Below are 24,964 nucleotides of genomic sequence, written 5' to 3'. Positions count from 1 at the left end.
GTCTGCCCATGTCCATGTGAGACCCCCAGCCCTCTGACCCCTCCTGCCTGCTTTCCCCATCACTGCTGCCACCAGAAGGCAGGGACAAGCTGGGTCTACTGTCCCTGTAGCTGGGTCCTGGCTCAGCACTGACGTGCAGCCCCAGGCACGCTCCCCTCCACCACCTGCTTCATCCCTCAGGCAAGAAGACCATTTTCAAAAGAAACTCCATTGTGAATTTCTGGGGGATTAAGGTTCTGAAGAGCACCTGGTTCCTGATGTCACACAAGAACCGTTGGATAACAATCAGGTTAACCTCTTGTCCCTGCCGCGTGTCCCCTGCACATCCGTGGGGTTAGGGCTCTTCCACCCTGCACTGCTGAGCACCCAGCAGAGCTGCTGCCAGTGTGGGGGTGACCAAGGATGTGGTACTCGTGCAGGACATCCCTGGGGGTCCTGCCAAGGTGCAAATGCTGCTGCGGGGTGGAACAGGACTGGATTCATGTTACAGCACTGGAAGGGTGCATTTGCCCTCTGCAATGGTGTATTTCCCACCCTTACATGTCTTTCCTCTGTGTCCCCACAGGAGTGGCACGTATTACTTTGGCCACCTGAGCACCTGCAAGAAGAATTGCCCTGAGGTGGATTTCAACGCTGAAGGAAGCACCTGGGATACAAACCCCATCTCCTGCTCCACCACAGGCCTGCACTCACAGGAAAAGTTTGACAGTTTTGAGACTGGTGAAGGTGACTGGGATGCAGACCCCATCTCAGACTCTACCACCTGCTTCTAATATACAGATTCCGTCTCCTGTCCCACCACCTGTTTCTAATTCGCACACCCCATGTCCTGCCCCACTACCTGCTTCTGATAATAAAGCTTTGCTGCAAACACATACCCAGCTCTTGTCATGTCATGGCTCAGTGCCCATGTTCCTCTCCCCTCAATGGCATCCCATGGCCTCTCCCGTCACTGTTCCCAAGGCCCAGTGTGTGTCCCTGCTGTGGCATCCCTATGTCTAAGGCTCTTCCATCACAGCCCCCACCACCCCACCATGCTCTCTCAGGACTCCCACCTTGCTCAAGGAGCAGGACCCTGCTCAGCCTGGCATGGTGCCTGATGGCTCAGCTGCCACCAGGGTGGCCCTTGGCAGGAGGCCCAACACGGGCAGCTGTTGCCCAACTGCAACCCCCTCCACTACAAAAGAGGCCAAGCAGACACAGGGTGGCAGCATAGGCAGGGCCGGGGCACCACTCACAACCACCACAGTTGCTGTTGCTTCTGCCACGGGGAGCCCCACTGCTGCTTACTGCTTACAGTGCTTGGCCAGGGATTTCCCACTCCTGCTGTGCCATACTTGTGTTGTCCCCAGGGTGCAGGGTGAGTGGATGAGGGGCTGTACACCTTGGCTGTGCTGTACTGTGCCATGCAGTGCTGTGCCATCCCTAGTGTGCAGTGTGAATAGCTGAAAGGCTGCCTGTTCCTGCTGTGTTGTTCTCTGCTGTCTGGTGCCATGCTGTGCCTGCTGTGCCATGCCATACCATGCTGTGCCATACTATGCTTTGCCACTGTGTGTTTCGCAAGGCTGTGCTGTGCTGTTCTGTTCCTTGCTGTTCTGTGCCATGTTCTGCCATGCTATGCCATGCTGTTCTGAGCTGTGCTTTTCTTTGCCATGCTGTGCCATGCCATGCCACTCCAGAGTGCAGTATGCATGACAATGGGAGTTACCAGCTCTGACTGTGCTGTCCCCATGGCACTGGTACAACCGCTGGTCCACAGTGTGATCTGAAGGGTCTGTGGAAGAATGACATGGGCTCCAACATGACCTTTTCAGCCCTGGATGCAGCTAGAACCTGCTTGGGCTCCTACCACACTTCGTGGTGGCCACCAAAAATCAGATCCTGGTGCTGCCCTTGCAAGGCGCCCAGAAGCACCCCAGTGACAAAGAACAAGCCACCTTTGGCTTCACTGTGCATTGGCAGTTTGCAGGTACAGTGGTACCTGGCATGGCATTCCAGGGCAGCCAGAGATGCCCTGCCCATGCTCGGAGCAAGGTTCCCTACATCTAGTCGCCCCTAATCCCTGTAGCACACAGAGAAACCCTGGCTGCAGCCAGAGATCAGCTACATATACTTGCTCATGTCATGGGATGTGATGGGGGGATGGCTGTGTCTAGGACAGTTGGCAGGGGTGTCCATCTGTCTGCCTAAGGAACATGGCAGAAGCAGTGCTCGTCCACCTGTCCAGAGGATATGGAAGCAACCAATCTGGACAATGTTGCAGGGAGGTCCACCTGTCTGCCCAGGGCATGTGGCAGGTGGTGTCCGTTTGTCTGTCTGCCAGGGTCAGCTGGCTCAGGTTCCCCTGTCTGGAGATGCAGGCCTTGAACCCCTCTGCCCCCTTGGACTCCACCAGACTCCACCACAGCTTTTGTGGGCCAACACTTTGTGGATCATCATGGCAAGGAGACACTGGAGAGCACGTGGCTCCTGCCGGAAAAGGTCCAATCCCACAGGGATGCCTGGAAAGCCACCAGGTGAGCCCTGAACCTGCCCTCCCATCCCACAGCCCTGCCTCCCCTTCTGCTGACAGGGCTTTCCTAGCAGGGTCAGCACCTCCGTCTTCATCCACATCAAGTGCTGGGGACAGGGATCAGAGCTGCCTGCACCCTGCTGTCCTGTCTGCATCCCCAAGGCTCTCTGTTGCACCAGTCTCAGGCTGGGCTCCCACCTGCTCCCAGCATCCTGTCAGGGAAACACACCCTGATCATGCCCGGCTTTCTCCCAGTGCCTCTCAGTGCCTCCTGGCAGCCTGCTGGCTAGGCCCACCTTCCAAAAGTTGGTATCCCCTGCATATGGAGCCTATTAAACACATCTCTGCCTGGCAGAGAGCCATAGCTCATGTGACCCTGGGGTGCAAGAAGCCACTCTGGAGCAGGGAGAGGTGAGGGATGTTGTTTTGGGGGTCTGGGAGGGGCAGGGCTATAGAACAAAGGGAGGAGAGCAGCTGGGTAATTCCGTTTCCTGACCATGGCTTCAGGCCTCAACAAGTGCCTTCTTGTCCATGCACCTGTTTGGGGCACCTGCAGGGGTCCTGTGGTGGGTGGAACTGGGCAGTATCTTTGGCACAAAGCAGTATGATGCCACATGGCCAGGGGTCGGGCTGAAGTCTGCATGCAGCCAGAACACTTGCCTGGCCTCATCTGGCATCTCTGCATCCCAGTCTACCTCTTCTTCCCACTAAACTTCATTTCCAGCTACTGCTCGGGCTGCGAGGCTTGGTGCTGGGTACACCATGAGGAAGAGCTGGGCGGCAGATCCCACAGAGGGGTCCATGGTCATGAGTTGGGAGCCAGAGGTGTTGGTGTGGCCCAAAGTCCAGACTAGATACTTGAAGGACCAGGGGAGGGACCTGGGCTCCAGGAGCAGCTACTGGGCATACTGGATGGCTAAGGCCAGATACTGGAAGGATCCCTGTTGTATCTAGGTACATATGCATGTATTTCACAGTAACTGGCTCTCACTCCATCAGCCAGAGGGTGGAACAGGATAAGGCTCATTCCAGATGCTCAGGTTCACTGTAAAATATTACCATTACATTATGCTTTATTATATCAGCTCATTAGGAAAGAAACCAAACACGTCACATCAAACAAATACCCTTGCACGGACCTGTCTACTATGTGAACTCACTAACTCACTTCCGTAACTCATGAAGTTTCTAACTCAGGAGTTTCCTAATCCATAATGTGCAGCTCCTAACTCAGGCATCCTGAGCACACTGGGGGGAATTGTGTGGTCAGGGAGAGGTGAGAAGGGCTCAAAGGAGTGTGCTGTCTGGGGTCTGCCTGGGGTCTGCTGGGGAAAGACACTGGGATGCAGCAGGGACTTTGGGGCAGTGTCAAGGCCTGTCCATCATCCTCTTCCTCTCATGGTGTGCCCACCCTTCCCCAGCCTTCCTCAGCATCTGCTCCTCTCCCTCCTTCTTTGGGAAGGACTTCTGGGCTGGGACTCTGGGACTGCTTTCAGCTCCCCCAGCTCCTGGAGAGTGCACGGACCACAGCCTGTCCAGCATATGCTTGTACTGGCTGAGCCCAACTGGCTGTTGTGCCTGGTGGTTCAGCTTTCAATAAAAAGACATCCCTGCACCCTCATCCTCGCTGCTGCATCATCATCCTCACCCCTGCACCCTCATCCTCATCCCTGCATTCCACACACAGCTCCTCAGTTCAGCCCCATTGCACAGGGGCATCCTTGGCACTGCCCTGACCACCTTGTGCTTGTTCTCATGCTCACCCTCCTGAAACGCCTGATGTGGCTGTCACCAGAAGCATGAGTGGGTCCACAAAAGCTTCTCCAAAGGGACTGTGAGGTTAAAGCCTTGGGACTCCGGTGGGAATGGGAGGATGAGGCTGAAAGCTCTGGTGGGAGGACCCCACGGGGGGGATACAAATCCATCCAGAAGTTTGCAGGACCTTGTGGGAACCCTGGGCAGTAAGACTTGGTTCTGTCCTTTTGTCACCCCCACAGCCTCCAATTCAATATCTTGGAGTCTCCTAAAAAGACAGCTGATGGGATAAAAGATGATCTAAGCAGCCTGCTTGCTAAACGGGGGAACAGAAAGTAAAACAACAGAGTTTACAGGAAGCCAACATTGATGGTGTCACCACCACTGCCCCACGAACCACATTCCACAGCTGCCTCAAAATTCCCCTATCCTGGTCCCGTTTCCCAATGGCCTCACCCTTGATCCTTCTATGGCTGTTCTGCTTCCTGAGAGCAACAGTCCACCCTGGCCTGATCCTGCCCCAGCATTCTCTGGCCTTTTGCTATCGCCTGATACCTTTGACCAGGGCTGCCCACTCCAACCTGCAATGCCCTGGGGTTTTCTTGTTGCTGCTTTGTCAGCTTCACTTCTTTCACCTGTTGAATCCATGGAGCTGCTGCAGATCACTATCCATCCCTGCACACAGGCCCTCGCCCTGACCTGGTGACTCCCTGTTCTTCTGTCTGTCCCCTTCAGTGACCAGATGCCGTTTTGGTACAGGGGCTCCTGCAGGCCAGGGGCGAAGCCCAGGCACAGCCCTCAGCCAGAGGACACTGGGACTCCAGCCAGTAACGCCCAGGTTGTGCTATGTCACCAGGATGCTCTAGTCAGCCCCATCTACATCCCTACCCCCATCTCCATGTCTATCCCCATCTCCATGACTGTCCCCATCCCTGTCCCCACCCCAGCCCCCAGCCCCATCCCCATCCCCATCCCATCCTTCTCCCCATCTCTCTCTGTGTCCCCACACCCATCCCTCTCACCACCCCTCCTTGCCTGTACCACCCAGGACTTTCTGGGAAGGCATTGGCATAGCCGGCCAGGTCTGGGTGGGCAGACCCAACCCAGCGAGATCCAGGGTTGTTCATGTCCCTGGGAGGGATGTGTATGGGGATACCTTCCCTGGTGCTGTAGGGTCCTGAGCAGCAGGGTCTCCTTCAGCCTCACTGCAGACCTTCCTCTGTGAGGAAAACCAGCCTTTGCTGCTATATGACAAACCTTCATCGTGGTCATGGCTACTCATGTCCCACATGCCTTCAGGGGCACGGGGAGCTGGAGGAGGCAGTAGGCACCTTGCAGTCATGCAGAGCATGTGGCTGCTGCCACAGCTGTGTTGAGCGAGTGCTCACACATAGTGTTTTGGTTAATAAATGAAAAACTCATTTATCGGGATCTTGGCATGGGGTCATGCTTACATAGGGGATCAAATCCCTCAAACAATCAGTGACTGTCAAAACGGAAAAGTATTTGCTGTTGCAGGGGTCTTCCAGAATCTACATGTCTTAACCACATGTGGAAGACTGTCTTACACAACCATTTCTGCAGAGACTGTTCTTATCAACTGTTTACAGATATCTCAACACTGAGCATGTCAGTGCTCAACACTTGTCTCAATCCAGCTGTTGTCCCACCTAAGCAGATTGAGCTAGGGAGTTTACAGGTCACTCAAGGTCTCCATGGCTGGTCAATTCAGGTGTGTGCACAGGCAAAGTCCAGTACACTGCCACACTGCAGTGATGACAAAAGAATAAATTTGATTTTCAGGCCTATAACTTCACTTATAAGTGAAGTCCCATAGTTCCTCTCCCCTCTGCTGCATCTGCATTATCGTCACTCCTGCCAGCCCCCTTGTTGGGACCACACACCTTGCTCTGCTCCTCTACCTCTATCCTTGGCCCAGCTCTGGCTGCAGTCTTGCCAAGCATGGGTCATCATCTGGGAGGGTGGAGAAGCTCCTTGGCCAGGTCCCCAGCTCCTCCTGGGGCTGGATGGGAGCCGGGGCACCCTCCCAGGTGCAACCTGCCTCCCCAACCCACAACTGAGCTCATCATACTTGTCGGTCCCCCTGAGTGGATGGGGGACCTGTGGCTTGTCCAGCTTCCCCTCTGCAGCTGCCAGGCGTCCCTCCTCCTGCTGTCCTGACCAGGCTGTGCTGTGGCACCGAGTCCTCTCTGCTCCAGCGTATGCTGACCGGGCACTGGATCAATGACCCGGGTTCCAACATAACCATCAAGGATGTGAATGGAGAAGGGAACTTCGCTGGCTCCTACCACATGACCATGAGAGACACCTCAGACAAGTTCCTTGTGTCATGACACTAGGGTCCCAGTATCACACAATCCAGAACAGCCAGCCCACCTTTGGCTTCACCCTCAACTGGAGCTTTTCAGGTGTTTCTCCTTTCCCAGCTTCCCCATTGTGTCCCCAGAGCTCCGCTACCCTCCCTGTGGTGTCACAAATGTTCTCCTGACCTCCCTGCTATGTCCCCAGGCCTCCCCTGACCTCTCTGTGCTGTCACTGATGCACTTCTGCCTGCCCCTGCAGTGTCCTTGCTGATCCCCTGTCTTCCCCTTTGGTTTCCCAAACGCTCCTCCATCTCTGCAGTGTCCTCAGAGCTCTTCAGCCCTCCTTGTGGTGTCCTTCATGGTCCTCTGCACTCTTATGGTGTCCCCAGTCCTCCCCCATCCCCAACACCAGACCTGCATGGCTGATGGCACTATCCTGGTTCCCACTTCTGGCTCTTGTCCAGGCAGGTCAATCAAAGTCCTGACCTTGAGGTGCTTCTACTGCAGCTGGTGAAAAATAAGTTCCTGTCACAAATGAAAACATCAAAAGTCACAGGATCATAGAATGTCCTGAGTTGGAAGGAACACACAAGGATCAACAAGTCTAACTCATCTCCCTTCATATGACAATCCCACAGTTCACATCAGGTGTCTGAGGGCATCGTCCAATCTCTTCTTGAATACTGAAAGGCTTGGGGCCGTGACACCTCCCTGGGGAGTGTGTTCCAGTGCTCCACCACCCTCTGGGTGAAAAATCTGCCCCTAACGTCTATCCTAAACCTTCCCTGGCACATCTTCCTGCCATTCCCTTGGGTTTGATCAAGAGATCGGCACCTACCCTTCCTCCTCCCCTTGTGAGAAAGCTGCAAACTGTGATGAGGTCTCCTCTTAGTCTTCCCTTCTACAGGCTGAACAAACCAAGTGACTTTAGCTGCTCCTCATATGGCTTCCTCTGCAAACCCTTCACCAATTTCATAACCCTCTTCCGGACACTCTCCAGTAGCTTTATATCTCTTTTATCCTGTGGCACCCAGAACTGCACACAGTGCTGCAGCTGAGGCCACACCAGTGCAGAGCAGAGCAGAGCAGGACAATCACCTCCCTGCCCGGCTGGCAATGCTGTGCTGGATGCACACAGGACACAGTTGGCCCTCTTGGCTGCCAGGACACACTGTTGGCTCATGTTCAACTTGCCATTAACCAGAGCCCTCAGATCCCCCTCTGCAGAGCTGCTTTCCAGCATCTTGTTCCCCAGTCTAAATGTACAGCCAGGGTTGCTGTGTCCCGTGTGTAAAATTTGGAACTTGCCCTTGTTGAACTGCATGCAGTTGGTGATTGCCCGGTTCTCCAATTTGTCCAAATCCCTCTGCAGGGCCTTTCTGCCCTCAAGAATCTCAACAGCTCCTCCGAATTTTGTGTCATCGGCAAACTTACTTTGTATTCCCTCAAGTCCTTCATCTAAGTCATTTATGAAGATATCAAGAGTGGAGGTGGATGGATATCCATCCTAAGATGGATACCTGTGGGACCCCGCTAGTGTTAGGTCACCAGACTGACATAACCCAATTTACCAGAACCCTGTGAGCCCGCCCTGTCAGCCAATTGCTCCCCCACTGTATTGTGTATTTATCCAGCTGTGTGCTGGACATCTTGTCCAGGAAGATACTGTGAGAGACGGTATCAAAGGCTTTACTGAAATCCAAAAATACCATACCAACTTGGTCAACTGAGTGGCTGACCTTGTCATAGAAAGAAATTAAGGTGGTTAAGCAGGACTTTCCCCTCATCAACCCTGCTGGCTGGGGACCAGTGACTGCATTGTCATTCAGATATTTTTCAATAACTCCCAGAACAAACTTCTCCATGATATTGCCAGGCTCAGTACATGTTCCAGATTGATTGGGAGTTTATTGTTCACACAGCCATGGTTCTTCAATCCAGGGCTATGGGGGCGCCCAAGTCCATCTTCTGTGTTGAAGACCAAGGTAAGGAAAACATTAAACATCTCAGCTTTGTGTATGTCCCTGTTAATAAAGTGGCCATGCTCATCAAGTAATGGGCCAATGTTATTTCTAGTATTCCTTTTACCATTAATATATTTTAAAAAGCCTTCTTTATTGTCCTTCACAGAACTGGCCAGCTTCAATTCTAATTCTTCTCTTTTGACTTAGTTTAGATGACACTCTGTTCTTTTGCTTACCTACACCTACCCCTATCTTCCGAGGCCTTTTTTGCCTAATGAGGCAGGAACCTCAGAAGTTCAGAGCTTGCAGAAGTTATGCTAAGCAAAGTTAGTTATGCTAAATGAATCCTGGATAAGCATTTTCTAAACAAGCTCTGCAAGAAGCAGTATACCAAATAACACAATAACCTAAGGCAGCCTGCTCCCTAAACACCATTCTTCAGACTTCGATACATAAATCAAAGTTGAAAACAACCATAGTGTAACAAGAGTCACTAAAATCACGATAGGGTGTAGCATAAGGTTCAACGCTCCAGCTGCTGTCAGAGACCGTCCCAACAGGATTTCCCACCATCCGTCTTCTCCATCTTTCTTCACTCTTCCTAGGACATGACATACCCTCTCTGCATCATGATGGATAGTGATTAGGGATTTCTGTCCATTTGGTCTGAGGTTTTTTTAGCAATTGTTTCATGTCTTCATATTGCAACACTTTTCTCACCAGTGTGAGAGTCATTCCAATAGGGGTAAGGTGAGGAGCGCCAGTTCATTTCTACTACTGCCTCTGTGGTCAACGCAAGAACACTTATAGCCATGCTGAGAACATGGCACTGGCTTGTCTTGAGATTGCCTGGTGGCCCCGGGGCAGGTCACCATAAGGAGGCATCATTTCAGCAGGTGGTTGTGGGAATATCTGCATGTAAACACCCTCTTCTACAGCTAGGAACTGCCAATTTGGAAACACCTAGACTGCACAACGCCCTGGCCAGAGGTGCCATCCACAGCAATAAAAAGCTGACAGATGAGACACATCGGCAGGGCCCTGCGAGGAGCAGATCCCTGTGTACGCCAGCTGTCTGCCCACTACAGAGATGGTGCAAGTGACTCCCTTCCTTCTAGTGCTCAGCCTGGCCCTGGTGGCTCCCGGCTTCTCTGAGAGAAAGGTAACCAAGGGCTGGGATGCATGGGGCAGGGTGGCAGGGGGGCTGCGGCTCCTGGGGGTGCCCGCTCCTGCCACCCTGCTCACAGCTGCACTGTGCTGTGGCACCAACACTGATTCCCCTCCACTCCAGTGGGAGCTGGAACGCCACTGGATCAACAGCAAGTGCCACCAGCTCATCATCGGACCTGTGGATCAACAAGGCAGATTTAATGGGACGTACATCGTTGACAGGCCATATACACTGGAGGGGTTCCAGCATGGCATGAACCACAATAGCCAGACACTGGAATTGGAATTCACCGTCTACTGGTCACCAGGTGCCTCTCCTTTTGCAGTTTCACTGTTGTGTTCACAGAAATCTGCTGCCCCCTCTGATGTCCCAAATGCCTTATCTATAGTGTTCCCAATGGTCCCCTGCCTTCTTGTCTTCCCTCTGATGTACCCAAAGGTCTTTTCTCTTCCCTATAATGTCTCCATGGTCCCCTGCCCTTTCTGAAATGTCCCCAGAGTTCCCCTGCCTTCCCTATGATGTTCTAAATGTTCCCCTGCCCTTCCTGTGATGTTCTCACAGCCCCTCTGCCTTCCCTGTGATTTCTCCACAGGCCCCCTGCTCTCCTTGTGGTGTCCAAAGAGCTCACCTGCCTTTCCTCTCATATCCTCACTTGTCCCCTGCCCTTCATGTCCTATTCTCAAAGTTACCCTGCTCATCTTCTGGTGTTCCCAGTGCTCCCTTGCCCTCCCATGTGGTGTCCTTGATGCTCTTTTGCCATCCCCTGTGATGTCCCTGATGACCTGCTATCTCTCCTTATAGTATCCTTCACACTCCCCCATCCTTCACCCCAGAGTTCACTGGCATCACATGGGATGCCCTGGGGGCTGAAACCTGCTGCTGTCTGCCCATCTCCATGTGAGACCCCCAGCCCTCTGACCCCTCCTGCCTGCTTTCCCCATCACTGCTGCCACCAGAAGGCAGGGACAAGCTGGGTCTACTGTCCCTGTAGCTGGGTCCTGGCTCAGCACTGACGTGCAGCCCCAGGCACGCTCACCTCCACCACCTGCTTCATCCCTCAGGCAAGAAGACCATTTTCAAAACAAACTCCTTTGTGAATTACTGGGGGAATAAGATTCTGAAGAGCACCTGGTTCCTGATGTCACACAAGAACCGTTGGATAACAATCAGGTTAACCTCTTGTCCCTGCCGCGTGTCCCCTGCACATCCGTGGGGTTAGGGCTCTTCCACCCTGCACTGCTGAGCACCCAGCAGAGCTGCTGCCAGTGTGGGGGTGACCAAGGATGTGGTACTCGTGCAGGACATCCCTGGGGGTCCTGCCAAGGTGCAAATGCTGCTGCGGGGTGGAACAGAACTGGATTCATGTTACAGCATTGGGAGGGTGCATTTGCCCTCTGCAATGGTGTATTTCCCACCCTTACATGTCTTTCCTCTGTGTCCCCACAGGAGCGGCACGTATTACTTTGGCCGCCTGTGCACATGCAAGCGGGATTGCCCCGGGGTGGATTTCAACGCTGAAGGAAGCACCTGGGATACAAACCCCATCTCCTGCTCCACCACAGGCCTGCACTCACAGGAAAAGTTTGACAGTTTTGAGACTGGTGAAGGTGACTGGGATGCAGACCCCATCTCAGACTCTACCACCTGCTTCTAATATACAGATTCCGTCTCCTGTCCCACCACCTGTTTCTAATTCGCACACCCCATGTCCTGCCCCACTACCTGCTTCTGATAATAAAGCTTTGCTGCAAACACATACCCAGCTCTTGTCATGTCATGGCTCAGTGCCCATGTTCCTCTCCCCTCAATGGCATCCCATGGCCTCTCCCGTCACTGTTCCCAAGGCCCAGTGTGTGTCCCTGCTGTGGCATCCCTATGTCTAAGGCTCTTCCATCACAGCCCCCACCACCCCACCATGCTCTCTCAGGACTCCCACCTTGCTCAAGGAGCAGGACCCTGCTCAGCCTGGCATGGTGCCTGATGGCTCAGCTGCCACCAGGGTGGCCCTTGGCAGGAGGCCCAACACGGGCAGCTGTTGCCCAACTGCAACCCCCTCCACTACAAAAGAGGCCAAGCAGACACAGGGTGGCAGCATAGGCAGGGCCGGGGCACCACTCACAGCCACCACAGTTGCTGTTGCTTCTGCCACGGGGAGCCCCACTGCTGCTTACTGCTTACAGTGCTTGGCCGGGGATTTCCTACTCCTGCTGTGCCATACTTGTGTTGTCCCCAGGGTGCAGGGTGAGTGGATGAGGGGCTGTACACCTTGGCTGTGCCGTACTGTGCCATGCAGTGCTGTGCCATCCCTAGTGTGCAGTGTGAATAGCTGAAAGGCTGCCTGTTCCTGCTGTGTTGTTCTCTGCTGTCTGGTGCCATGCTGTGCCCTGCCCATGCTCGGAGCAAGATTCCCTACATCTAGTCACCCCTACTCCCTGTAGCACACAGAGAAACCCTGGCTGCAGCCAGAGACCAGCTACATATACTTGCTCATGTCATGGGATGTGATGGGGGGATGGCTGTGTCTAGGACAGTTGGCAGGGGTGTCCATCTGTCTGCCTAAGGAACATGGCAGAAGCAGTGCTTGTCCACCTGCCCAGGGGGTATGGAAGCAACCAATCTGGACAATGTTGCAGGGAGGTCCACCTGTCTGCCCAGGGCATGTGGCAGGTGGTGTCCATTTGTCTGTCTGCCAGGGTCAGCTGGCTCAGGTTCCCCTGTCTGGAGATGCAGGCCTTGAATCCCTCTGCCCCCTTGGACTCCACCAGACTCCACCACAGCTTTTGTGGGCCAACACTTTGTGGATCATCGTGGCAAGGAGACACTGGAGAGCACGTGGCTCCTGCGGGAAAAGGTCCCATCCTGCAGGGATGCCTGGAAAGCCACCAGGTGAGCCCTGAACCTGCCCTCCCATCCCACAGCCCTGCCTCCCCTTCTGCTGACAGGGCTTTCCTAGCAGGGTCAGCACCTCCGTCTTCATCCACATCAAGTGCTGCGGACAGGGATCAGAGCTGCCTGCACCCTGCTGTCCTGTCTGCATCCCCAAGGCTCTCTGTTGCACCAGTCTCAGGCTGGGCTCCCACCTGCTCCCAGCATCCTGTCAGGGAAACACACCCTGATCATGCCCGGCTTTCTCCCAGTGCCTCTCAGTGCCTCCTGGCAGCCTGCTGGCTAGGCCCACCTTCCAAAAGTTGGTGTCCCCTGCATATGGAGCCTATTAAACACATCTCTGCCTGGCAGAGAGCCATAGCTCATGTGACCCTGGGGTGCAAGAAGCCACTCTGGAGCAGGGAGAGGTGAGGAATGTTGTTTTGGGGGTCTGGGAGGGGCAGGGCTATAGAACAAGGGGAGGAGAGCAGCTGGGTAATTCCATTTGCTGACCATGGCTTCAGGCCTCAACAAGTGCCTTCTTGTCCATGCAACTGTTTGGGGCACCTGCAGGGGTCCTGTGGTGGGTGGAACTGGGCAGTATCTTTGGCACAAAGCAGTACGATGCCACATGGCCAGGGGTCGGGCTGAAGGCTGCATGCAGCCAGAACACTCGCCTGGCCTCATCTGGCATCTCTGCATCCCAGTCTACTTCTTCTTCCCACTAAACTTCATTTCCAGCTACTGCTCAGGCTGCGAGGCTTGGTGCTGGGTACACCATGAGGAAGAGCTGGGTGGCAGATCCCACAGAGGGGTCCATGGTCATGAGTTGGGAGCCAGAGGTGTTGGTGTGGCCCAAAGTCCAGACTAGATACTTGAAGGACCAGGGGAGGGACCTGGGCTCCAGGAGCAGCTACTGGGCACACTGGATGGCTAAGGCCAGATACTGGAAGGATCCCTGTTGTATCTATGTACATATGCATGTATTTCACAGTAACTGGCTCTCACTCCATCAGCCAGAGGGTGGAACAGGATAAGGCTCATTCCAGATGCTCAGGTTCACTGTAAAATATTACCATTACATTATGCTTTATTATATCAGCTCATTAGGAAAGAAACCAAACACGTCACATCAAACAAATACCCTTGCACGGACCTGTCTACTATGTGAACTCACTAACTCACTTCCGTAACTCATGAAGTTTCTAACTCAGGAGTTTCCTAATCCATAATGAGCAGCTCCTAACTCAGGCATCCTGAGCACACTGGGGGGAATTGTGTGGTCAGGGAGAGGTGAGAAGGGCTCAAAGGAGTGTGCTGTCTGGGGTCTGCCTGGGGACTGCTGGGGAAAGACACTGGGATGCAGCAGGGACTTTGGGGCAGTGTCAAGGCCTGTCCATCATCCTCTTCCTCTCATGGTGTGCCCACCCTTCCCCAGCCTTACTCAGCATCAGCTCCTCTCCCTCCTTCCCTGCTGGACTCTGGGACTGCTTTCAGCTCCCCCAGCTCCTGGAGAGTGCCCGGACCACAGCCTGTCCAGCATATGCTTGTACTGGCTGAGCTCAATTGGCTGTTTGTGCCTGGTGGTTCAGCTTTCAATAAAAAGATATCCCTGCACCCTCATCCTCGCTGCTGCGTCATCATCCTCACCCCTGCACCCTCATCCTCATCCCTGCATTCCATACACAGCTTCTCAGTTCAGCCCCATTGCACAGGGGCATCCTTGGCACTGCCCTGACCACCTTGTGCTCGTTCTCATGCTCACCCTCCTGAAACGCCTGATGTGGCTGTCATCAGAAGCATGAGTGGGTCCACATAAGCTTCTCCAAAGGGACTGTGAGGTTAAAGCCTTGGGACTCCAGTGGGTATGGGAGGATGAGGCTGAAAGCTCTGGTGGGAGGACCCCACCGGGGGGATGCAATTCCATCCAGAAGTTTGCAGGACCATGTGGGACCCCTGGGCAGTACGACTTGGTTCTGTCCTTTTGTCACCCCCACAGCCTCCAATTCAATATCTTGGAGTCTCCTAAAAAGACAGCTGATGGGATAAAAGATGATCTAAGCAGCCTGCTTGCTAAACAGGGGAACAGAAAGTAAAACAACAGAGTTTACAGGAAGCCAACACTGATGGTGTCACCACCACTGCCCCACGAACCACATTCCGCAGCTGCCTCAAACTTCCCCCATCCTGGTCCCGCCTCCCAATGGCCTCACCCTTGATCCTTCTATGGCTGTTCTGCTTCCCGAGAGCAACAGTCCACCCTGGCCTGATCCTGCCCCAGCATTCTCTGGCCTTTTGCTATCGCCTGATACCTTTGACCGGGGCTGCCCACTCCAACCTGCAATGCCCTAGGGTTTTCTTGTTCCTGCTTGGTCAGCTTCACTTCTTTCACCTGTTGAATCCATGGAGCTGCTGCAGATCACTATCCATCCCTGCACACAGGCCCTCGCCCTGACCTGGTGACTCGCTGTTCTTCTGTCTGTCCCCTGCAGTGACCAGATGCCGTTTTGGTACAGGGGCTCCTGCAGGGCAGAGGCGAAGCCCAGGCACAGCCCTCAGCCAGAGAACACTGGGACTCCAGCCAGTAATGCCCAGGTTGTGCTATGTCACCAGGATGCTCTAGTCAGCCCCATCTACATCCCTACCCCCATCTCCATGTCTATCCCCATCTCCATGACTGTCCCCATCCCTGTCCCCACCCCAGCCCCCAGCCCCATCCCCATCCCTATCCCATCCTTCTCCCCATCTCTCTCTGTGTCCCCACACCCATCCCTCTCACCATCCCTCCTTGCCTGTACCACCCAGGACTTTCTGGGAAGGCATTGGCATAGCCGGCCAGGTCCGGGTGGGCAGACCCAACCCAGCGAGATCCAGGGTTGTTCGTGTCCCTGGGAGGGATGTGTATGGGGATACCTTCCCTGGTGCTGTAGGGTCCTGAGCAGCAGGGTCTCCTTCAGCCTCACTGCAGACCTCCCTCTGTGAGGAAAACCAGCCTTTGCTGTTATATGACAAACCTTCATTGTGGTCATGGCTACTCATGTCCCACAATGCCTTCAGGGGCACAGGGAGCTGGAGGAGGCAGTAGGCACCTTGCAGTCATGCAGAGCATGTGGCTGCTGCCACAGCTGTGTTGAGCGAGTGCTCACACATAGTGTTTTGGTTAATAAATGAAAAACTCATTTATCGGGATCTTGGCATGGGGTCATGCTTACATAGGGGATCAAATGCCTCAAACAACCAGTGACTGTCAAAACGGAGAAGTATTTGCTGTTGCAGGGGTCTTCCAGAATTTACATGTCTTAACCACATGTGGAAGACTGTCCTGCACAACCATTTCTGCAGAGACTGTTCTTATCAACTGTTTACAGATATCTCAACACTGAGCATGTCAGTGCTCAACACTTGTCTCAATCCAGCTTTGTCCCACCTAAGCAGATTGAGCTAGGGAGCTTACAGGTCACTCAAGGTCTCCATGGCTGGTCAATTCAGGTGTGTGCACAGGCAAAGCCAGGTACACTGCCACACTGCAGTGATGACAAAAGAATAAATTTGATTTTCAGGCCTGTAACTTCACTTATAAGTGAAGTCCCATAGTTTCTATCCCCTCTGCTGCATCTGGTTATCATCACTGCTGCCAGCCCCCTTGTTGGGACCACACACCTTGCTCTGGTCCTCTGCCTCTATCCTTGGCCCAGCTCTGGCTGCAGCCTTGCCAAGCATGGGTCGTCATCTGGGAGGGTGGAGAAGCTCCTTGGCCAGGTCCCCAGCTCCTCCTGGGGCTGGATGGGAGCCGGGGCACCCTCCCAGGTGCAATCTGCCTCCCCAACCCACAACTGAGCTCATCATACTTGTCGGTCCCCCTGAGTGGATGGGGGACCTGTGGCTTGTCCAGCTTCCCCTCTGCAGCTGCCAGGCATCCCTCCTCCTGCTGTCCTGACCAGGCTGTGCTGTGGCACCGAGTCCTCTCTGCTCCAGCGTATGCTGACCGGGCACTGGATCAATGACCCGGGTTCCAACATGACCATCAAGGATGTGAATGGATAAGGGAACTTCACTGGCTCCTACCACATGACCATGAGAGACACCTCAGACAAGTTCCTTGTGTCATGACACTAGGGTCCCAGTATCACACGATCCAGAACAGCCAGCCCACCTTTGGCTTCACCCTCAACTGGAGCTTTTCAGGTGTTTCTCCTTTCCCAGCTTCCCCATTGTGTCCCCAGAGCTCCGCTACCCTCCCTGTGGTGTCACAAATGTTCTCCTTACCTCCCTGCTATGTCCCCAGGCCTCCCCTGCCCTCTCTGTGCTGTCACTGATGCACTTCTGCCTGCTCCTGCAGTGTCCTTGCTGATCCCCTGTCTTCCCCTTTGGTTTCCCAAACGCTCCTCCATCTCTGCAGTGTCCTCAGAGCTCTTCAGCCCTCCTTGTGGTGTCCTTCGTGGTCCTCTGCACTCCTATGGTGTCCCCAGTCCTACCCCATCCCCAACACCAGACCTGCATGGCTGATGGCACTGTCCTGGTCCCCACTTCTGGCTCTTCTCCAGGCAGGTCCTACCAAGGATGAGGTGATGCAGAGCCGGTAGCAGGCTCAGCTGGGCTCACCCCCCACTCCCTATGTAGCTGGCTCCTGTCTATTGTCATGTCCCCAGTCCCAGCAGGATGGGAGGCTGAGGAGTGAAATATCACCCATGCACAAGCAGCCTTTCCCACTCACAAACGGGAAAGCTGTTTGCCTGAGAGGGAAAGTCCCATACCAGCGCACTCTCCCAAGTCCCACCCCCTGCAGATTCCACCACTGCCTCCAGTGGCCAGTGCTCCATGGACAAGGACAGGAAGATAATACTGAGGACCACATGAATCACACAGAGGAGGCTGACAGCCTCAAAGATAACTGGAAAGCCAATGGTGAGTCCTGGGCAGAGCAGCATTGCAGAGGACTTCTCCACCACTGCTCTGTGGTGGGGCTACATCCATGGATATGAGGAGCAACTAAGCCATGCCAGGAGTGCTTCAAGTCACTTGGTTTGTTCAGCCCGGAGAAGAGGAGACTGAGGGCAGACCTCGTCACAGCTACAGCTTCATCACAAGGGGAGGAGAAGGGGCAGACACAGATCTCTTCTCTCTGGTGACCAGGGATAGAATCCAAGGGAATGACAGGAAGATGTGCCAGGGGACATTAGGAAAAGGTTCTCCACCCAGAGGGTGCTGGACACTGGAACAGGCTCCCCAGGGAGGTGTCACGGCCCCAAGCCTGACAGTGTTCAAGAAGAGACTGGACAACACTCTCAGACACATGGTGTGAACTGTGGGGTTGTCATATGCAGGGACAGGAGTCGGAGTTGATGATCCTTGTGGGTCCATTCAAACTCAGGACATTCTATGATTCTATGGAGACCGTGTGGGGAACATTGAGCTCTGAAGGTGGGTGCTGGGAGCCAGCTGGGCAGCAAGCAAGGGAGAGCGGCAGTGGGACCCCAAGGGCTTTTGGACTAAGTCCTTGGGATGGGAGCTGAAGGCAGATACTATAATTTTCTAATTAAAGATGAAGTGCAATTTGCACACGGGCATCGCCACATCCTACTCTCTGGAAAGAGGAGAGTGTTCCTTCTGGTGTCTTCAACCCTGAGGCAGATGTGTGTCTGCTGGATTCTTCAAGCAGATGCTCATCCTCTGTGCAGGGCAGGGGCCAGAGAGATCCCTTCTGATCTGGACACAGCCAGGTGCCAGTTCTGTCTTCCCCTGAAGCATCAGCAGTGACATGTTCACCTGACTGGAGATATATCTTGGAGGAGGTAGCTATGTCATGTCCCTGTGCAAGAGCCAGGTGGTCTTAGGACCCCTATTCACCTTCCCATCCTTCATATAGTCTTGAACCATTAATGACCCCTTGGAATGGTTCAGGCTGGGCTCTGACACGGAGCTGTACCCTGCCCAGGCTCAAAGCATCATGCACCATGCACAGGGCATCCCCTCCCATGGGGATAAGCAAATTTTAATACCTACGTATCTTCCAGAAAAGCCCTTCTGCACTGTGAAGAGGGATTAATTCCAGGGTGTCCAAGAGCTCCCCCTGCAGTAACAGTCACAGCTCCTAGAGCCAGTGAAAGCCCAGCACAGCCAGGAGAAAAAACAGCTTAGAAACAACAGAAGAAACTTGCAGTGCAGGAGGAGACCGGCATGAGGATGAACTCCCATGGGCAGACACACCACCCTTCAGCACAGCAGAGAAAAGCTGGTCAGGCTGTGCTTGCTGCAGCATTGTGTTTGGATGGCAGCACAGGGATGGTGGCAGCAGGACAGTGCCAGGCTGTGCTGACCCCAAAGGTTCTGTCACAGAGCAAAAAATGGGCTGGCAGGGCCTCTTGGATAGTGGATGTGCAAATCATCCCTGCTACCCTACCTCTCTCAACAGTCATGCTCATCCCCACATTCCTGCAGCACTGCCCAGGTCACACAGACCTCCTCACCTCACTTATTCTGGGCGCCCTGCCACCTGACCACCCCCCTCACGGCTGCTAGCCTGGCACCTGCTGTGCCCACAGGACTCCAGTTACAGCCCTATAAAGGAGGCCAGGCAGGGCACAGAGCTGGGAGGGAACCGTGGTGGACACTTCACAGCTCCATAGCCATGGGGAGCAGTGCTTTCACCCTGGTCCTTGTCCTGGCCCTGGTAACATGCGTCACCCCTGCAGAGAGGAAGGTATGGGGACAGTTGGTGGTGGGGATGTGGCAGACATGGCACTGGAAGGCAGCATGGGCAGCCAGGGGGTGGTCTCTATTAAATGTCATTTTAAGCTGGGACAAGCAGGAAAGCTTTGCAAGTACCTTCTCCAGACAATGGGGAAGGTATCTCTGAGTGACCCTCACCCAGCCAGTCACCATCTCAACAAAGCTTTGCTCCCACAGGGAGACGATGCCCAGAGCATCCCCTCCCATGGAGTCTGTGCTCAGGGGCACCATTCATGGGGCATCCCCTCCCATGAGGTCTGTACCCAGGGGTACAGTGCACAGGGCACCCCCTCCTGCAGGGTCTGTGCCCAGGAGCACCATACGTATTGACAGGCTGGGATGTGCCTTGCTGCACCATCCACTCTGCAGCCAGCAGCACCTGGGGGAGCACCACCCCAAACTGGGGACAGGGAGAGCCATGTCCTGCAGTTGTACCTGGGCAGTGGGAGGGATGGGACTCACCTCTGTACCATGTTCTGGGCCTTGTCCTTTCAGTGTCAGCTCAGTGGGCTGTGGAGGAATGAGCAGGACTCGCTGATGGAGATTTCAGCAGTGAGGGACAACGGGGACTTCCAGGGGAAATACCTGACGCGGGTCACCCTCACCGGCGGCTGCGCCCACACCTCCCCACTGAAGGGTGCCCAGCAGCAGCCCACTGATGGGGTCTGGCCCACTTTTGCCTTCACCGTGCGCTGGGACAAGTTCTCCAGTAAGTGCTGGTACACCCTGGGTCAACACCATGGGGGCAATGGGAGCCACCTGGACAGCCAGCATGACTTTTCCTCTGCTGGAAAGTCTACTGGGTTATGCTTAGGTGCAGCTAAGCAGAGGAAAGCAGGGGTGCTTGCCCAGCGCGGGCAATGTTGGACTTGCAGGAGTCAGCCCCTCTGCACCCAGAGTCTCTACATACACCCCTGCTGGGCAGCACAAGGTGACCGTGGTGGGTCCAGACCCCATTTGGGCATGGGGATGCGGTGCTGCAGAGCCTGGGTCCCCTGAGGGAGATGCTGGGGAAGGGCAGGTCCTTGGGGAGGGGGAATCAGCTGGTGAGCAGAGGTGTCATCCCCATCGAACCTCCACCAAATGCTTCCCCCAGACGCCACCACTGCCTTCGCGGGGCAGTGCTTCGTGGACAGGGGTGGAAAGGAGACGCTGACCACCATGTGGCTGCTGCGTGAACCCGTCGGGTCCCTCGAGGAGGACTGGAAAGCCACTAGGTAGTGGGGGGGACACTGGGGTCAGTGGCCCCACAGAGGGGCCCTCCCCAGGACCCCTGAGGACAAGCACCCACCTGGGTGAGGGGAGCACCCCTGGGAACCCCACAGCATAGGTTTGCAGTGGGGTTGCCAATGCCTCCTGGCTAGGGGCTTGCCCTGGCTAGGGGCATCTGGCAGCTTCTTGGGGTGAGTTGGGGGGCATTTAGGGACACCCCTGAGTGGGCTCTGTCTGTGGATTGTCCTATGGGATCTCTCTGCTTTCTGCAGGGTAGGCAGAAACGTCTTCATACGCAAACGCACCCCGAAAGGAAAGACCCTGCTGAGCTTGTCACAATCCTGTGAGGATGCAGCTTCACCCACCCCATGACAGCACCCTCCAGCTACACACTGGCCCCACCAAGGGAAGTAAAATCAGTCTCTCACATTAAAAAAAAAAAAAACCAAACCAAAATTAAAAATCATGTCAGTTCTGGTCTGGTCATCTTTTTTTAAAATTCTGCCCTCACTTCCCCGCTGAGGTGGCTTCTGTCCCCATGGGTCCTCCTGCAGAGGGGAGGGCTCACTGCTATCTGCTGGCCACCGCTGTCCTTTCCCAGGGACGTCTGGATGCCCTTTGATCCCTCTCATCTAGCTCCCTGGGCTCATTCCCCACCTCATCCTAACCCAAACTTCCACCCCGAGCCACCACTCCCTGCCTGCCTGCCAGCAGCAGAGGTGGTGTCAGCATCCCAAATCCAGCCAACTTCCTTGCAGCACCTTCATATCCATCCCCACCAGACACATTTCCAACCCCAGGACTCCATGCTCCATAGGGCTGGGTGATGGAGGTAATGGCATTGGTAGACCTGAGATGTCAGTAAACTGCTTCCTTTGCACAACATGGCACCTGAAGTGAGCACAGTTAAAGCCCCTGCCCCATCCCATCTCATCCTCCTGCATTAGAAGCAGGGATTTTACCATTCAGTGCTGCTGCATTTTGGCAGTGCCACTCTATCTGCCTTTGTGGACACCTGCCAAGCTTAGTCAGCTCTTCCAGTGTAGGGTTTTTGGCAGGTCCATCGGTGAAGATGAAGCCTCTTGAAGAAGCGTTACAAATATAACCCAGGGCCAGGACCACCAGCACACGACTGGTACAGTCTGTCCAGCCTGGTTCATCCCCAGCAAGGTCAGTGCACAGCGTCATGTGTGATGTGGAGCAGTGGCTGCCACCTCCCTGGCACCTCAAACAGGGCGGCTTGTCCCTGCCAAGCAGTGCGGAAAGGCAGGGGCTGGTGTCAGGCTGAAAGGATGGAGTATGGAATCCAGGGCAATTGCCCTGAGGGGGGATTTCTCAGGCCGTTGTGATAAGCCAGTGAGTTTGGGACTGTATAAAAAGTGACAGTGAAGAGTATATGTTAGGAGAGGGTGGTTTCCACTTGCAACAGCCTTTGGAGCCATCCAGACCATAGGGAGAGCTGCGCAGCAGCAGCAGGGTCCTGGGGTGTGCTGGGCACTGAGCGGTGTGACCGCCGGGTGGGACTCCACCACCCGCAGTACCTGCATCGCAACCCTGCTGCTATTCGGTGCCCTGGACACTGCTGTCCTGGGGACGGCATGTGTTTATGCAGCTGAATCCCACCTTAATTTTCAGTTGCCCACAGCACCATGCCTGCTCCACGCACTGCAGCGAGCAGAGAGGCAGCTCAGGGATTCAGGGACAGCGCACACTCTATTTTGTACATCCAAAGCCCCTAGGAGCAGCAAACATAAGAGGTGCAAATACAAAGCTGGTCAGCATGCTGGGCGTTCAGCAAACACGTTTGCTTGGGCACCAGTGCCTCCCTGTGGTCACTTCTTCCTCTAACTCCTCTAAAAACAAAACCAGCAAAATGAGCAGCTGGTACCCAGAAGATTCTGGGGAAACGTTATTGCTGCTAAAGTAGGAGGCAGGGAGAGCCTCCCGTCCCATGCAGTGCTGCAGCCGCTGCCAGGGATGCCATGGCACCAAGTAGGTGACACCCTGGTCAGGCAGTAGCACCAGTAAAGCAGGGAGCTCTTAAATGTTTGAACAGGTAATAATTCCCAGCCTGCATGCACTGGAGTCAAAATCACGAGGAAGACAGTTAATGTTTTCCATGCTGCTATAAAGGCCTTAAAAATGGCCCAAGTCCCCACCTCTCCCCACAGCCGTGCTCATCCCCACATTCCTCCAGCACTGCCGAGGTCACCCAGACCTCCTCGCCTCGCCTGTCCTGGGCACCCTGCCACCTGGCCACCCACCCCACGGCTGCCAGCCCCGTGCCTGCGGGGCTCCAGTTACAGCCCTATAAAGGGGGCTGGGGTTTAGGGTCGAGAGGCAGCTGTGCTGTGTGCTTCACAGCCCTGTGGCCATGGGGATTGGTGCCTTTGCCCTGGTCCTCGCCCTGGCAGTGTGTGTCACCCCTGCGGAGAGGAAGGTATGGGGATGGGTGGTGATGTGGATGTTGTACAGGCACCCTGCTAGACCCCAAAGCCTGCTGCTGGGGCTGTAGTGCCCAGCAGGGAGCTAGCACTGGGATGCTGGTACTGGTGGGACCAGCACTAATGCAGTGCTGAGGGAAGCCACGGAGGGGCTGGGAGGGAGGGAACATTCCTGCAAGGATGCTTCTCGCTGTGGGAATCCAACCAGAAACAAAGCCATGCTCCAAAGAAACCACATTTCCCACCAAGCGTGCTGGGAAAGCAGCGCACCCTCTGCTTTAGCACTGGGCGGGGACCTGCTCTCCTCTGGACAGCAGCAGCAAACAGCAGATGGGCAGAAGGCAATCAGTGCACCAGGTGCAATGCTCCGGTCAAGACGGCGATGCTGGTTGCACCAGCTTTGCCCAGAGTCTGCACCACATTCCCCATGCCCGGGAAGAGCCAGGGTGGTGGGGCAGGAGCAGGGTGCCTCCTACACCTCGTGGAGCAGCCCAAGCCACAGTGCTGGCCTTGTAGTGCCTCCTCTCTGGGTCCTGGCGGAGTGACACCGGCTGCCGGATGGTCGTGTTCATCCTCAGCAAGGACGGTAGATTCTCCGGTTCCTACCTGCCGGGGTCTGCGGCCAGTGACCCCCAAATCCTCACCTCACCGCTGGAGGGGTCCCAGCAGGACACGGGACTGGTGCCACAGCCCACCTTCTCCTTCACCGTGCACTGGCGGCTCCCAGGTAGGCAGGAGGGGACTTTGGCCCTGCAACAGGGATGCCAGTGGGACCCAGAGGGGTGGCTTTGTATCTCTCCATCCTGGCTCATGATCCCCTTGGACCCTTCCAGATTCGGAGGCAGCACGGACTACTGCCTTCCTGGGCCAGTGTTATGTGAGCACCAATGGGGAGGAGACCCTGCATGCCGTGTGGCTCATGCGAGAGGCGGCTGACAGCCCCACCGAGGACTGGAAAGCCACCCGGTGAGAACCAGGTCCCAGCCACCTCTGTGCCAAACTTTCCTGCACCCTGGAGCTGGAGAGGGGAGAAATCCTGTGGGATGAGGGACGGTGGGACCAGGAAGGTGAAATGGGTTTGTCACTGGTGATGAGCAGGTGCTAAGGAGCATCCCTGTGACTTGGCCAGCTCCTGCATCCCGGGTGTGCCTCAGGGTGGGTGACTCCACAACAGGATCTGGCCCCAGCCAAATTCCCCAGGCACTCTCCTTGCACGCAGCAGCAAGAGAGCAGGACATAATGCCAGCACCCAGTGCAGCCTCTACCACAGCATGCTGGTGCCCTGGGCATCGCACTCAGCACCCAGCGAGGCAGAGGAGGACATGGTGCCCCCACCTTGGGTTTCCCCTCTGTACACAACAGCACAATGTAGGGGAGCCTGGCTGGGTGAATGATCCCTATTTCACATTTCCTGCAGGATTGGCACCAGCATTTTCACCCGAATAAAATAACAGCAAGCAGGAAAATCCAGGAGGCGCAGGACTGCGAGGAGATGGTGGTTTTCCCAGCCAGACTCTGCCCACACCGACATGCTGCATTTCAGCAATGCTCAGCCCACAGGTTGATGCTTTCCCAGGCAAGTTCCACCCAGGAAGAAGGCTGGGCACCTGGTACAAAATAAAAGGTTACTGTAGGGATGCAGAGCTTGGCTCTGGTTTCTGCCCTACCTTAAACCCACTGGGTTTGTCTTGCTTCACAGTCACCCTCCTGGAGAGGCTTCATGCAGCATCACCAAGGGCAGGAGGGTCCCTGGGCATAGGAGCTATCCCATGTCCCCTCCCTGACAGCGTAGAGCAGTGCTGCACCTGCAAACCTGCTGCTGTCCTGTGAGTAACTTGTCCCTCAGGGTCCCCCCCAAATATCCCCAGGGGTGTGGGGAGGCTGGGCTGTGACCAGGCAGCAGGATGATGCACAGCCTCACTAGGACAGCATGTCCCAGGGCTGCAGGGTAGGCTCCAGGCAGAGCTCTCCCTGTGTGAGCAGAGCAG

General features: G+C 55.1%; 2 protein-coding genes across 2 annotated transcripts; both read left to right on the top strand.

The window, feature by feature from the left end:
* Positions 1-19,195: 19,195 nt before the first annotated feature.
* Positions 19,196-20,927, top strand: LOC309451657 (avidin-like). Its single transcript, XM_082075579.1, has 4 exons — positions 19,196-19,291; positions 19,816-20,029; positions 20,417-20,537; positions 20,805-20,927. The coding sequence occupies exons 1-4, from the start codon at positions 19,220-19,222 to the stop codon at positions 20,902-20,904; spliced, it is 507 nt and encodes a 168-aa protein (XP_081931705.1). The 5' UTR covers positions 19,196-19,219; the 3' UTR covers positions 20,905-20,927.
* Positions 20,928-22,875: 1,948 nt separating this feature from the next.
* On the top strand, positions 22,876-24,627 carry LOC309451659 (avidin-like). The gene is made up of 4 exons (XM_082075581.1): positions 22,876-22,972; positions 23,493-23,703; positions 23,810-23,942; positions 24,394-24,627. The coding sequence occupies exons 1-4, from the start codon at positions 22,907-22,909 to the stop codon at positions 24,425-24,427; spliced, it is 444 nt and encodes a 147-aa protein (XP_081931707.1). The 5' UTR covers positions 22,876-22,906; the 3' UTR covers positions 24,428-24,627.
* Positions 24,628-24,964: the final 337 nt, after the last annotated feature.

This window comes from Streptopelia decaocto, assembly GCF_964273445.1.
Source record: "Streptopelia decaocto genome assembly, chromosome: Z".
Lineage (NCBI taxonomy): Eukaryota > Metazoa > Chordata > Aves > Columbiformes > Columbidae > Streptopelia > Streptopelia decaocto.
This window is presented reverse-complemented; position numbering and strand designations above follow the sequence as displayed.

Coding starts and splice junctions, on each gene's coding strand:
- LOC309451659 (XM_082075581.1), top strand. CDS start 22,907: ATGGGGATTGGTGCCTTTGCCCTGGTCCTCGCCCTGGCAGTGTGTGTC. Junction 22,973..23,492: donor TCACCCCTGCGGAGAGGAAG/GTATGGGGATGG, acceptor CTGGCCTTGTAG/TGCCTCCTCTCTGGGTCCTG. Junction 23,704..23,809: donor CGTGCACTGGCGGCTCCCAG/GTAGGCAGGAGG, acceptor GGACCCTTCCAG/ATTCGGAGGCAGCACGGACT.
- LOC309451657 (XM_082075579.1), top strand. CDS start 19,220: ATGGGGAGCAGTGCTTTCACCCTGGTCCTTGTCCTGGCCCTGGTAACA. Junction 19,292..19,815: donor TCACCCCTGCAGAGAGGAAG/GTATGGGGACAG, acceptor TTGTCCTTTCAG/TGTCAGCTCAGTGGGCTGTG. Junction 20,538..20,804: donor GAGGACTGGAAAGCCACTAG/GTAGTGGGGGGG, acceptor TGCTTTCTGCAG/GGTAGGCAGAAACGTCTTCA.